Here is a 15,447-nt window from a genome sequence, read left to right on the forward strand (position 1 = left end):
ACAATCTCCTCCAGAGTTCTCTGCTTCTGCCTTGGTCCTTGATCAATTAAGGGGAACAATGTGAAACTAAGAATTTTTTCCCAACAGCATTACATACAGGAAAGAGCAATTAACAGGCTCAGGATTGAAATTACTACACACACACACACACACACTGCTGGACTCATTCCACTGAACGAAATTCCTAATTAATGGTGTTTTCACCAAAAAGAAGAGCCAATACAGTAATAACAGTAAGTCAAATGTGTAACATTGTGGGTTTCTAAAGAACAGGGACCAAATTTGCCAAGGCCTCCTGTGTTTGGAGAACTACCTCAGCTCCCCTTTCACTCAGCTGAGATGTGCCTAGCACTTACCACAGAGACACCCTGACTTAGATACTGAGGGTTATTATCATCATGTCAGAGCTCCCTTCTGACAGAGCAGCTGTGTGGTTAGAACATTGATTTTAAACAAGACCAAGAGCCACTGGAGTCCCATTTCCCTGTGTCCCTGGTGTGGAATTCCCTGCATCCCCTGTCCCTGCAGCTCTGCTGTTTGCTGACTAACAGGAGTGTCTGTGTCCTGTTCCCAGAGGCCAGGCACAGCTCTGAGTTTGACTGGGAGCAGCAGAGGCAACCCCCTGCAGCAGCACAGTGACAGATAACTGCTGCTTTTAGACAATATTCTCAAGGAAATTGCTACAGGCAGAACGGGGACATGCACCAGCAGTGCCACAAACAGTTTGTGCTTCTTACAAGATCTTTCCACAAAAGAAAATGATTTTTTTTTTCCCCAGCACTTTGGGCATTTCCCTTTGCTGCTCTGGAGGTTCCTCCAAGGCCTTTAGCAGAAAGATGCCAGGCCTGCTTCCATCATTCCTGTCAGGCAGCTCTGGACCAGATCTGAGAGAATATCAGGAACACAATTTTCCAGACAGCCACTGATGTTCAAGCATGGAAGAACCATTATTGCATTCTTACTACTTCATTGCACAAGCACATTATGAACAAAAAAGTCATGCAAAACTCATCGTGGATTTCACTTTTCCTTATTTAACTCCTTTATTGTAAGCATGTACAATGCCCTCAAAAGTAATTTTTGCTGGAAAAAAAATGAGCCAGCATAGCACAGTTTTTAACATCCTTCTGCTTCTTTCCAATAAGACAGATGATCATGATGTTGCAGTTTTCCCTTTACTAGTTGAAACTTTCCACTTTATCTCATATTATGCTGAGAGATACTTCAGAGAGTTAGACTGTACAAGCAGTGAATAGAGACCTGGATTTTTTGTTGTTGGTTGGCTTTTGTATATACAGAATTTAATTATGGAAAACCAGAACATTCCCCTTTGTTAACACTCTCTGCAAGGTCCTGTAGTGAAATATCCCCAACCATGCAACCCAGTTCACCACCTGGTGCAAAGAATCTTCACCAAATTACTGTCCCAATGATGGGCCAGCAGCACCCTTGGACGAGGTTAATAAATTGGGAAGTCTTGGTGCAGGCTCCAAGGGACCTTAGTAAAGCCAGGAGGGAATAAAGAATCTCATTGTTCGCAATTGGAGTGAGTACACCAAGGGCAAAGGAGACACAAAACCTGAACTTTGCTCTTAAGACTTGGAGATAACAAAGGGAATATTTTATAATTTATCAGGATAGTGATAATTATTAATTAATTAATTTAATTATTATATTATAATAATTATATTTGCCAATATTATTTATCAGGGTAGTGTGTAGGAAGGCAAGGATCACCACTGCTTGTGCTGCTGCTTGATGAATCCCAGGGCTGTCTGTATTTTTACTGGCACAGCTGAGCTCCAGGTATCTGCTGCCATGAGCATGCCATGGGAATGCTCTGATACTGATAAAAACAACATTGTTCCCAGTTTAGTTTACATTTCTCCAGAAACAGTTAAAGGAAAAAAGATGCCTCTCACCCCAAGAAAATCCGAGATGTTTATCAGCCTAATGAGGGTGATTTGAATTCATGCATCACATCTATGTGGGTTTCCTGCAGATTACTTTGGAAATGGAGCTTCTTGGAACAAGGCAGTGGCAAGCATTTTATCGGTGAGTGTTGCACACAAGCTGGTGACTGAAGCAGGTTTTTGCTGTATCACTAAAGATGGATTATTGGAATTTCCCACAGGAATATATTGCTCTGAATTAACAGCCTGGAAGAAAAAAAAAAAAGCAAAGCAGCTTCTAACACTGGTGTGCTGAGTGGCATCACAATGTGACTGTGAGGTGTCAGTGGCCACTCTAAGCCATTAGGGGTGAAGATGCTTTTTCCTGGATGTAGCCATAAGTGCTTAGGTGATTTGCAAATGGAGCCCTCAGGACTCACAAACAGCACACAGCAAAACAGAGTCTCTGGAAAAAACCAGCTGCAAACCATCCACTTCCTAAACAAAGAGATTTAGAGATTTTTTTCAAAGATTTTCAGAGGTTTTATTTCCTAAAACTCCCAAAGACTTGAGATTGTTAGGGAAGGGGCAAGTCACACAGGATGGACATGAAATAAGGATGGACATGAAGTATCTCAGGCTGCTAGACTCACTGCTGGGAGGACTGGAATTGTAGGAAATAACCCCAAAACCTGCCAGCAGGGCTGTTCTGTGGCCCCAAAACACGAGGTTTTCCTCCCCAAGAGATGCCAGCTCAGCCAGAGAGCTGCTGCCTCAGGCAGGAGAGGTCAGGGAGGTGACTTTGGTGTCACTGTGACCGGCAAGGACTGCTGGAGATGGGCTCTGCTCTGCTTGGAGAGGGAAGAAAAGCAAGCCGGAGGAGATGGCTGCAGCGCAGAAGAGCAGAAATGAGCAGTGCAGTGGGAGGCTCGGTGTGCAAGGCAGGAAAGCCCCAGGTGGGGATGGAGGGCACAGCTGGCACCTGCACCAGCACAAGGCAGGGCTCTGTGCCTGCTGCGGCCTCAGCACCGCTCTCAGTAGGAATTAGGATCAGATGTTAGGAAGAAGTTCTGCACTCTGAGGATGGTGAAGTTTGCCCTGAGAGCTGTGGCTGCCTCTTGGCTGCAAGCGTTCAAGGCTGGATGGGCCCTGAGCAGCCTGATGTGGTGGGTGGCATCCTGGCAGGGGTGAGGATGGAGTGAGCTGATCTTGGAGGTGCCTCCCAAGCCAAGGCATCCTGTGGTTCTGTGTTCTCACCCAGCCCTGGTGCATAGCAGCTCGTCTGCTGGGCCATCTGCTGAGCTGCCTGCTACCAGAATTAGGACTGCAGCTCCTCATTCCTGCCTGCAGCCTTCCAAATCTTCACCCCTCCTCACTGCAAACCTTCTCCTCCCGCTTCATCCATTACATCACCCATCCTCATCGGCTGGCTGCTGGGACAGGAGGGGTTTGGCAGCCCTCAGATCAACACCCTCACCTGGGGACAAGCATTTCATGCACCCTGTGGCCCATCAAACAGGGTCATCACTGCAGAGGTGGTGCAGGAATCCCCCAGCCAGCAGCCAAAATGCTTTTGCATTCTGTATTTCCAGGTCCCCAGCACGCTGTTGGCCATGAGTCATGCAAATCTTGCAAAGCAAAAAATGGCTGCAGTATGCATAGATTTCATCTCTCAAATAGAAAGTGAGAGGTTTCAGTGACAGTTTACTCTTTTTAAGAAGTTACCAGTTTCTCTGCAACTCTGCTTTTATTTCTCACCACAATTTTATCCGGCTGAAGTATCTTTTTGTGGAAAATTTTGTGAGTGAGATGTTGACAAAGAATGAACTGAAACTGTGCATTTGAACATATTCATACCCATTCATTGCCTCCAGTTTCCAATCACGAGCTGGCTGATGCTGCAGTTCCCGTACCACACACCATCTCTCCCCGTGTCACTGGAGCTCTGATAACAATGTCACCAGGAGCTCTGACAATAATGGCACATCTGGGAGGTTCCACTGGGATGCAAAATCCTCCTACCTGCTTTTCTCTTCCCACTCCCTTGTTGCTGAGGACCGTGGCTCTGTGCTTGATCTGCATTCAGCCAATTCACAGAAAAGCTAAAGAGAAAAGCCTTGAGCTCAACTTGACATTCAAGTTCAGTGTTTACAGGCAATGAGACATCGCCAGTCACAAGGTACTGTTGTTACTGGTAAGGAATATGTAGGAAAACAGATCATTTAAATGTTCCCCATAAATATGATCATAATGGCTTAGAATTTGAGAGTACATTTTTCAGCTTCTGGTTTCTCTCTGAGCTCCTGTTTTCCTAAAGAACATGAAGTGCCATTTCTATTTCAAGGTTGTTGGTTGTTTTTTTTTTTTTTTTTTTTTCTGATGAGTCTAAGTAATGAAACGTTTTCAGAGAGGACAAAGAGATATTCCAAGCAGATCTGTGCAAACTCATAAAGGCAAATGAAAGCTTCAGGTCTAACCCTCCAGACTAACTGTGCACCTGCCTGGTTCCAGCAGCTTCTTAGAGCCAGTGTTTCCTTGGCCTTTCTGTTCTTTAGGGGTGCACTTGACTCTGGAAGGAGGAGTTTTGTGCTGGATGGAATAGACTCAGTTGTGCTATAAACACATTTTGTTGCTGCTGTTGCTGTGCAGGCTCATGTGCCTTTTCTTGTTCTCCCAGCAAGGAGCCATGGAGATTGTGCACCATGAACTGAGTCTGGAGTGATTCTGCACAACCATGATTCCACTCAAAACAACACTCTGACTGCAGCAGCCCGAGCTGGGAGTCAGGAGTGAGCAGCTGCCCTACAACAAGCTGATCCTAGGCTTTATGCCCATTAATAGTGTCAGGTCTCACATCTGAGAGCTTTCCTCTCCTCCTTATCTCTTATTCCTATGCATGAATTAAATAATGACTAAAATCTACAACAACATGCTCATACAGAGATCCCAGCTCCATTTCCAGATCCAGTAAACCTGAGGAAGGAGTCAAACTGAAACCTGTCTGGGGGTGCACAGGGTGTTCTGAGCACTCAGAACTGGAGCCAGCATTGCTGATGCCTTCACAGAGCTGAGGCTGCTGAACTGGAGGTAAAAGGTTCCTCAGAGCTGTCAGTGGGGTGAGTGTCTGTGACCCTTCTCCAGCTCTGTGTTCTGGAAAGGACTGCTCAGCTGCAGCTTCACACACCTTGACTCTCCACCTCCCAAACCCGTGCTGCCTGTTCTCTGAGGCGAGTTCCACTGAAGCTCCCCTGACCCCAGCACAAGGTAAGTGCCACACGAGGGGATTTGGAGTGACTGGGACCAGGAACGTAAATGTGCTTCATCTCCATCCAGCTAACCCCGGCTCACTGAGAGCTGGCCATGCCTGCCCGGGCACAAACCCACCCAGTTCAACAACCAAACTGTCTGTCTCAACGAAGAGCAGGGCAAAGCTCCCTGCAGCCCATCGGGGCTGCTCTAAAGGGTAAACTGCTTTCATCTACAAAGCAAAACAAGTTTACTTGTAAGGTTTAGTAGATCATTTCAAGGACCTGGAAATACAATGAAAGGCAACTAGGTCCCAGAGGAGGACAACGGACCAGAACTGCAGAGGGCATCATTCATCCTTCACCCCACTGGGCAAAGCTGCTGCTGCTGGTTAGAACTGGGCAGTTTGCTGAGCACAGCCCTGCAAAGGACGAGGCTGTAGGCTGCTCTTCTCCCAGCTGCAGACTTCTGTGCACAAAATGCCTGGTAAAATCTTATTTGCTCCAAAGAGAGATAAATCATAGTAATTGCACTTTGGGGTTTGAGATAAATGCAGTCTCTGGCAAGGGTAAAGGATTTGACAGAGTCCAAATGAGGGTTTGAACTCCCCAGGGGACCAGAAAGCCTCTAACACCCTCTCCCTCAGTGTGAGCCCGAGCTCTGGCTGGGGTAGAAAACAACCAACTGCGGCAGCAAAGTTGTGATGAAAGCAAATAAACAACCCTGATGGATCCTAAAGGACTTGTTTGTTTTCGGACACAGAAAGTCGGACACACCCCGAGTCTGCGGCATTAGGGGTTGGCTTGGGGCTGAAAATTAGGAAAGTTATCTTATTAAACCAGCTATTCATATCCATTGCGTTAGGAAATGCTCCTAGTCATTCAAGTTCCATTCAAGGAGCATTAACAAAGGGAATTTTAAACCTTGTGCAAGTCAGGATCAAGTCTTGTCGCATCTTTGGTTCTCTTTGTACCTCTAAATTAATCCTCCTCTAGAAATTTTATGCTAAAATGTGGGACTTTTCTGGAATGCTTCAAATCCAAAGGTCTCTTGCGTGGGGGGAACTCGTTTGTTTGCAGAAAAAGAGATGGATTTGTAGAACTACAAAAATAACAGCGAGAAATAATCCCTGACAGGAGATTGCATGCACTGGGTTAAGGCTGCTGCTGTGGGGCTTCTTCCCTAACACACAAAGAAATGAGAGGCCTCCTATTATGTCATGTGAATAATTTGTTTATAAGTAAATATATATATAATATATATATATATAATATAATACTATATATATAAAATATATATTATATATGATATAAACATATAATATATAATATACAATATAAATAATATATATTATATATTTATAAAATACAATATATAGAAATATATTTATTATCTATATCATATTATATATATATAATCTCTATATTTATATATTTGTTCATAAGTAAATACATATATTTAAAGAGGAGATCTTCCAGATTAATTACAAATCTGCTAAACTAACCCAGGGCTGTCCCATGTCCCACCTCCTGCCAGGGGAAGGTCTGGGAGCTCCCGGCTGTACCTGAATGAAAGGACCCTGTCCTTGTGCAGGCTCACAGAGCTGTTCAGGCAGGTACCTGGGGCTGCTCACAGACAGCCTGAGCACATTTTTGTGTATCTGGTCTTTGGGAACCTGCCAGACTACCCCAAAAAGGACAATGGACTCAAATTTCCTGTTTTTTATCCCTCAAAGCTCGCTCCCTCTGACAGATTTTCCCTTTGCAGGGGGAATTTTTGTGTCCTTTGACACCTCCAAGTCCCTGCTCAGTTCACAGCAGTGTGAGGTGCCACTGTTTCACTCTGCAAATTTCATCTTGCAAAGGACAAAGCCAAAAGATTTAGAACTCCCAAGGTGTCATTTTTTATACTCCGACATGCTCAGAAATTCTGTTGTAATTTCCTTCTAAGTAGTCGAGGGTTAATGAGACTGAAGAGAATAATAGGAAGGAAATAAATAATTATAGATTCTCTTTTTTTTTTCTTTTTTTTTTTTTTTTTTTTTTTTTTTTTTTTTTTTCAGCATGTCCCAAATGTCACCTTTGACCTGACTTTCTATTTCTGGCATGGACTAAACTCCCTCTATTTATTTAGCAGCCTACACACCATTACAGTAACATAGCAACAGCACTTTCAGTTGTGAATTTGAAAAAAAAAGCAAAGCAAAAAAATAGAACATATGAACATACTAAAACTGTTAAAGCATTGCAGTCTAGTAGCACTTCAATAAATGCTTCTGTTTTTTTATTTTCCCTTTAAATACCAGAATTAATAAGTTTCCAGTCTGCAAACCCAAAGGAGAGGGATGCACAGGGGAACCAAAGCAGTGTCACCACCAAGCCAGTTCTTCCTGTGCCGATGTGATTGTCCCCTAACCTTTCTGTTTGTCTTACTGATGTCTCAGCTTGACTTTATCAGGCTCAGAGCAGATGAAAGCAGGAGTTTGGGGAGGATTCTGAAATAATGATGGGGTTTAGCTGGTGGTTTTCCATCACTTTTCAAAAATAGTTCACCATTATTTTATAATCTGCAGCTCAAGGCTGATGTGACACTCAGTTATCTGTCAAAAAAAGGAATATTTGAAAAAGAATAAAGTGTAACAGTAACAGGAGTAATGGGAGTAACAGTCCTATTTTCAGCTGACAGTCCACATCTCACTGTTTTACTGGGAAAATTCATCAGTGAAGACCTGCAAAAGCAGCCCTGGAGTCAAGGGAGGACTCTGTTTCAAGCCTTTTTTCAGTGGGAGCAAAGCACTTGAAAATCTCAAAAAACCCTAATTTCCTGAGCTACTGGAGCACTTCTTACTTTTAAACCTAAGGCCTCAATGAGAATGCAACTATTTTCTTAGGACGGGCTCAAAAATGTTGAACTTATTAAAAATAAAACTCCTTAAGCTTGCAAAGCTCCCACTGTAAATATTAGTAAACACTGCAGATGATGGAGCTGTATCACTTCTCCTGAAACTGGTTCTTCACTGCTCCTGTAAACTCAGCTGGCATCTCTTCAGATGTTTCTTCTCCTCCCTGAGTGATCTGGTCAGCACAAAACCAGCTTCCCCAGCGGCCCAAACTTCAGGCAAGTTCATGGTTTTGCTGCTCAGTTTGTAAAGTCTGTAAAGTTAAAACACAGCTCGTGCTTGTTCTGAGCTATTGGCTTCTCCTTGGCACGGCCAGTTCGTGTCAGCTTGAGAAAAAAAAGGCTTCACAACTGTAAAATCCTTGAACTCCCACAAACAGTTTGCAAGTCTGGTATGTAAAAAGCAGATTGTTCACAAACTCTGTGCTCTGCTGACTTTACAGCACTTGCAAAGTTCGAGAAGGGTCCCCTTATGGCCATTATTCTGTCCAACAGAAAATATGAATACATAACCCACAGTCTCAAGACTTGGGAGTCACAGGATGAATATTTATCACTAGCAGGCCTCACAGAAAGTATTGTCTTTTTTTTTTAAAAAAAAACAAAGCAGTGTCAAAAACGAGCCAAAAACTTTCATATGACAATCCAAGTTCAGTTTAAATTAACACTCTCATTTAAGCAATTTCAAATCCATACTAGTAACAACATTTCCCTGCCTTTCTGTAAAATGCTCCATGAAAAAGGATCCTGGAAAACCGAAATGTGCTGTTCAGGGCTTTTGTGGAAAGTTACAATGCAGTTTTGACTGCAGGGGTCAGGTGGGGTTTTTGGCATCAGGAGGGAAAGGGAATAACAAAATCTCCAAGAACAGTTGTCTCATTCTAACAATTACAAAGCTATGAATGAATTAGCCTCAGAAAGGGAGTGTTTTCCTGGCACAAAGACCAGGCTTTAATTTTGGTTTATTTTGAGCAAATACTAAGCTGCAGCAGATTTTAAAACTGAGTTTTGCATGGCTATGTGTTTGTTGGCTTGTTTGTTTGTTTTCCTGATGCAACACCACTTGAAACAAGTCAAGGATATTATCCTAAAGCAGGAAAAAATGTAAAGGCTAAAGTACTGCATTTTGTTTAACAATTAAATAAGAGAGCAGAAAGTGTATTTTATCTGGCTGGATGTAATGTTTTGACATGCAAATTTTATTTGCAAACGGGCATTTTTTCCTTGTCTTATCATATTACTAATTCATTTCCAAATCAAATGAAAAGGACAAAAAAAGGCAAATAAAATGACTGTTTTTCTAATGAGCAACATTTTAGGAATAAACTTGTCCCTTTCCCTAAAAACCTGTCAGATTTTCATAACAAATATTACAGCATTTTAATGCACCATTGCTAGAAGTGTTTATCCATATTTCCACAGATTTAATGCTGAAACAAAGACTTCACGAAAGCACAACTTGCATTTTCCTCTGAGCTGTGTTTGACTCGTTTAATTACCACTCCAGTTAACATTTCCTTCTCTATTTCACACCAGCATGGTTTGGTTTTTTTTATTTTTTTAAGGCTCTATTTTTGAATGTGAAGACTTGATAACTTGTGGGTTTCTGTTTTGAATAGAAAGCAGTAGCTGGACATTCCTGTGCCCTGAAAACATGCAGCCAAAGATTAAACTGGGGCTTCAGGACTATTATGGCTCCACCCAAATAAATAGTCCAAGGGAAATTATTCTGATACACAGGTTGCCAAGAACAGCAGTGTTTTTTAGAAATTATTTCTTTCTTAGAAGTCAGCCTATCTCATTGAACGTTGCATTTAAACTAGCAAAACATCGTTAAAATGGAAGAAAATGGTCTAGAGCAAACATTGCATTTAACCTACCAAAACAAGGTCTGATTTGCACACAGCTAATTACAAATGTTTCATTCCGGAGATGAAAACTCTTCCCTCACATAAATATTCGGCTGTTGTTTTACCAGTGAGATCAATTTGTACAGGATTTCACAGAGAAGGGTAGAGTGCCACACAGGAGCTTCTGTTTGAAAGTCTTTTTTTCCTCAAAATTCAGTTCTTTTTTAATATACAAACCAGAAAATGGGCTGGATTTTAAAATGAAGTTACAACAGAAAATAACCCAACAACATAAGCACGAAAACTTACAACTGGAATGAGCTAAAGGGCTCTGACAACTTTCTGAACCTCACAGGACTCCCACTTCCACCCAGCCTGTGAACCACAGCTCCAAAACCTGCACAAACCCGTCAAATAACCTCAGGGAGCTCGGGGTATTTATTCCAATGAAGTAGGAAAGGTGGTCAGACTTCTCTTTTCCAAAAGGGACAGATGGCTCCAGAGGTGACGCTTTGTAAGAAGCATTTGGAAACAAAAGGACTTCAGGATAAAAATTAAATTTGAGTTTCTTCTTGGTAGTATTTTTCAGAAACTTCCCCCGAACACCAAACCAGCAGAAGTAGCTGAGCTCCCGAAGCACTCGGGGATTTCTCTCAGGGGAGGGTGGCAGTGTCCTGTGAGGTGACAGCAGCCCCAGGCTGGAGCAGGGAGCGGATCTCTCCATCCCACCCACCCTCCACAGGGCCCTGCCACTCCAGCAAACGCTTCCATAATTCCACTTTACTTTTTCTTCTCAGTTAACTTCCTGTTTGTTGTCCCGATAAATACCAGAAGTTCAGCTCAGAATGGAGAAGTTGCCTCCACTGTCTTATCTCCCGGGAGCCGCGGCCCCGGCGCTGCGGTCGGCTCCCGGCGGATCCCCAACGGCCAGCGGTGCTGGGCCGGGCCCTGCTGGGTGCAGTCACTGCTCCCCACACACAGAGCACCCAAAACACCCCAGAAACATGGGGTACACTAACTCACACCTCTGTTTGTCCCCCCAAGCCAGTCACCGCCAGGAGAAGTGCGGTAGGAAGCACAAGGCGACATTTTCTAACGTGGCGTGTCCATTTGGGACTCTTGTTCTGGAGATGCTGACAGGGAGTTTTGATTTTCAACAACGTCTGAAGAAATGAGTCACTCAAGTAAAGTGGGAAACTTGCCCTTTTTTTTTTTTTTTTTTTTTTTTTGAGCGAGTGGTCTTCCCTCATCAATTTGTATAGTACTGAAGATTAAAAATAGCTCTTCAGCTGGGCTACAGCTGCACGGCGTTGGCTTCAATGGAGCTGCAGTGACTCACAACAAGCCAGCATCTGTATCTGGCCCTTTACTACTGCAAACCACGTAACTTAACTCTGACAGCAAGTAAACACTGGCAGGGCATTCAGAGGAGCCACCGCTGCTGCTGTTCCACACCGGGGTGACGAACAAGGGGACAGCGATTTGAGGAGAGGCTGCAACTAGCGGTGTGTTAAACCCCCTCTTGTCAGCACATGAGCAATGTGTCTTCTCAACAGGTCCTCTTATTTCATCAGACATCCTCTGGGCCGCCTTCTGTGGTGTTTCTCCTTTCATCGTGGCTTTTTTGCTCTGGCTGTGCTAAGTCCTTTGTTTTCGAGGCCATGAAAGCGTTCCTTCCTTCCACCTCCCCCAGTAAATACACAACAAATAACAACAGTCAGGAATCAGACGTAGTTCCACACGAAACCTACCCAGGAGCCGGCTATTCAAGGCTGACATGGCAGAACTGGGATGGATGTCCTCAGCACCAACACAAGGAACACTGAGACCCATCAGATTTGCAGAGATCCCCCCCATCACATCGAATTTCCTACAGAGGCTGGCATCCACTGACCCACTAACACCAACAGCAAAAATCTTCAGTGGGTTTTCCTCCTGCGGGGCTGAATGTCAAGCTATGGCTGATTCTGAACATTTTTGGTCCAGAGCAGGGTGGACTTCACCTCCATCACCACCACTTCTTCGTTTTTGTTCGCAGTTTGTTCCTGCCCCATCCCCAGCTTCCCCCAAGTTCCCTGGCAGCCCTTGGGCCCTCCTCCTGGGTGAGAAAAGCTGGAACCGAGTGGGGAAATGAAAGCAGCACAGCTCTGGGGTCACACTTGGAGGACAAAGGACTGCAGCAAACACCAAGTCCTCTCCTGGGAGACTCCTTGCACAACTGCCTCCGTAGACAGGCTGACGTGGTGCTTCCATGGTTCAAGTATCAGGCAGAGAGAAGAGCACTGTCCGTGCTGTTAAATCACTATTAGACTATTTGCCTGCTGTAGCAAAGCTCCCTGCGCTTTCTAATGAATTCTTTGTGTTTAGCACTCAGCTCTCTGTTTTTACAGAAAGTTACACTTGGGTAATTAATCTCATGTTCGTTTCCTGCACATGTGAGAGTGCAGCCTTTGTTAGAGAATGATAAGACACTTCTAAGAATAGTGCTGCTGAGAGCATCGGCTTTGGAAGACATTACAGGAAAACTATAGACTCCTAACACCTGCTTTTCACTTTCAAAGTTTTGAAAATAATGTTCTGCTTACCCTAGAGGCAAATTCTGACTTGTTTATGCATAGAAAACCTCATTGCTTTCATCAAGGAACAAACATAAATGAAGGTATACTTTGGCCTATAGGCTCTAGTCTTGGAAAGATTAATTTGTTTAATTTTATAAATACTGCAAATATTCCCAGTGGCTTCATCAGTACTGCAATTCCTAATCTCACAACCTGAATTCATTGCTTTGTCCAATCTTTTAACCACATATTCAACTAAAATTAAATGGGTTTTCTTACCGATAGAACGCAATAGGTGAAGGATTAAGAATTCATCTGTGTGTAAAACACGGGACCCTCAGGTCAGACCTTACAAAGGCCGGAAGCTGAACTCAGGGAAATGTAAACTGGGAGACAACCCCATTAAAACAGATGAGGCAGTGCAGGAGAGGTCCCATGAGCAGCAGGCCGGGCTGGCACCTGAAACTCCTTGGAAGCTCAGACCATGAGTTTTTCCAGCTGAACACAAAGGGTGGTGTGGAACCCGGGGATTTATGTCTGTTGTCAGTTCAGAACCAGAGCCAACACCATTCTCCTGTAAGCGGCTGACACTTGACACCTACTGAAGTCAGTTTAAACAGGCATTGTTTTAAAGCCCTGTTGTTTTTAAGCAGTCACTGTGGTTCAGAGCTATCTGCCGTCCCGGTGCAAGATGCAGGAGCTGCCATGCTGGTGAAACTCAAGGAAAAATAGGGGAAAAGTAGTTTACAGCAGGTGAGAGACAATTTCCATTTGGTTTGTAGCATCCACGGTGTCACCAGCCATGTGAGAAAGGACATTAAGCTTTGCTGTACTCGCAGCAGATTCCTTCCTGCTTTATTATGGACAAAGGACTACCTTATCCTCCTAACCAGAAAACAAAGCTTAATCTGCAGAGATCTGGCTAATCTAGTGGTCGGTGTTTGGAGAAAAACACAGACCAAAATTCCCTCGGTTTTGTAGCGCAAAACCGGAGCGGAGCAGACTGCAAGTAGCCTTGTGAGCCCATCAGAGCCCCTGTTGTGACTATTATCTTGACTGTATAATGGGGGCTTTCAAATCCCAGCTTTATCACATTCTGTTTTCTCTACTTTGCCCTTTCATGAATATTGAGTCATCAAAAATAGCTTCACTGACAGAGCTCCTAATGATACCAGCTGGGTGAATCAGTGGCTCTTACACTGTGCCTGCCACACAGGGCCATTAGCACACTCGTTACAAAATAGAGCAAAAATGAGATGCCCAGAATTTGTTTGCAGCTCCCGTGAGACGCATCACAGTGGTTATTTTAGAACTGGAAAATGCTAACTGAACAAAGCAAATATTCAGCCACTTCGATGCTATACTGTGGTCTACAAGAAGAAACTCTGGCTTAGAATAAGGTAAAAAAAATATTCCAGCATCAGTAAATTATTCTTTTTGCTAGTTTTTAGCCGAAGAAAAAACACACAGCCAGACGATACCCACCATATTCCCCCACCGGACAGTTATGCCTCATATTACAGGGAAAAGCTAACATCAGCACTCGAGAGAAAATGCTGATAAACACAAGTGAACACGACAAATGATGTAAGCTGTGCACAGAGCTCCGAGCGCCAGAGAACACGGCCAGGGGCATCCTTCGAGTACGGTGCAGAGCTCTAGGGGAAGTCAGGTTACAAGGGCATGACTCAAACGGGTATTACCGATCCCCAAAGTGTCACAGCACAACGTAACAGCAACCCTGATGAAGAACCATCACAAATGAGTATGCGAAATGGCCCATGAGGGGGCTTCACATTTTTAATGCCGTCCCCAGCAAAATTTTTAAGGGTCATTTATTGCTACTTTCCTCTCGGCCTTGCAATGAGACAGTTTCCTATGTTTGCAACACACATCCCTTTTTTCTAATTATTCAGACAAACAGGCAAGCCGACAGAGAATGAAACAAGGGGCCCATAGTGCAGTTGCAGATCTCCATGCAGGGCTCGCTTCTTCTCTCCAGCCCCTTTCACCTTTCAGCTACCGGGAACTTTACAGCGCAGCATCTTCCAGCATCTCCTTAGCACAGAGCAAAAACCTTCCCGAAGCCTGCTGCTAACAACGGTATCTGGCGTTGGTAAATAAAACTACTGCATATGTTGCCTTTAGCAAGTGTCACAGAAATTACAGGACGTCTTAACACAGCCAAGCCTCGGGATTTAAATTATTAGAATTTTGGCAGTTTGGGTTTGGGGTTTTTCTCCCCCCTTTCTTTTTAGGATGTTCTTGTTCGTCCCTGGAAAAGTGACATCTGCAGTTCTGTTACAACAATCCTGTTAGTTACGGCAACGTTAACTGAAACCGAAATGTGGTTTTTAACCTAAAATACGTTGCATAACAGCTGAAGTGCTATAATCTCACGAGCCGGGAAAGGTTGATTCCAGAGGGCAGGAGAATGCCGGTGGAAACTAAAACACTCCCTAAGCGCACGGACCTGGAAGTCTTTTTGTTTTGGTCCGAGGCGAAGCCGAAACGGACGAGCGATTTCAGCGCGAGTAATACAGCGAGCACATGCCGAAACCGCTTTAGCGAGGGCAAAAAAAGAATCAGCAAAGCCTCTGCACTTACGTATCTCTTGAGTTTCTTCTCGGGGGGTGATTTGATGAGCCATCCAGTGCAAACCACGTCCCCCGAGCTCATCTTCCCCCCGGGCGCGGAGCGGCGGAGCGGGAGCCAGGGTGCGGGCTGCCTGTGCGTGTGTGCGGGTGTGTGCGGGTGTGTGCGGGTGTGTATCCGTGTGTGCGTGTGTGCTGCGATCCGTGAGTGTGTGTGCCGCTGGGGTCTGTCTGAGTGTGCTGGGGTATGAGTGTGTGCGCGTTTGTGCTGGGATGTGAGTGTGAGTGTGCGCTGGGGTCTGTGGCAGTGTGTGCAGGGCTGTGTGTGTGCGCCTCCGTCCGTGCGTGTGTGTGCGCTTGTGTGTGCTGGGACGCGTGTGCCTGGATGTGAGTGTGTCCCTGGCTGTGT

At 44.5% G+C, this 15,447-nt stretch overlaps 1 protein-coding gene across 2 annotated transcripts in view; it reads right to left on the bottom strand.

The window, feature by feature from the left end:
* GAB3 (GRB2 associated binding protein 3) overlaps window positions 1-15,205 on the bottom strand; it is a 60,466-nt gene extending 45,261 nt beyond the window's left edge. For both annotated transcript variants that reach the window (XM_066334121.1, XM_066334119.1), the window contains exon 1: window positions 15,052-15,205. In XM_066334121.1, the coding sequence (XP_066190218.1) occupies window positions 15,052-15,123 (72 nt within the window). In that variant the 5' untranslated portion in view covers window positions 15,124-15,205. The remainder of the gene's footprint in view (window positions 1-15,051) is intronic.
* Between the last annotated feature and the right edge of the window lie 242 nt (window positions 15,206-15,447).

The sequence above is a fragment of the Sylvia atricapilla genome, chromosome 21 (assembly GCF_009819655.1).
Source record: "Sylvia atricapilla isolate bSylAtr1 chromosome 21, bSylAtr1.pri, whole genome shotgun sequence".
Taxonomy (NCBI): domain Eukaryota; kingdom Metazoa; phylum Chordata; class Aves; order Passeriformes; family Sylviidae; genus Sylvia; species Sylvia atricapilla.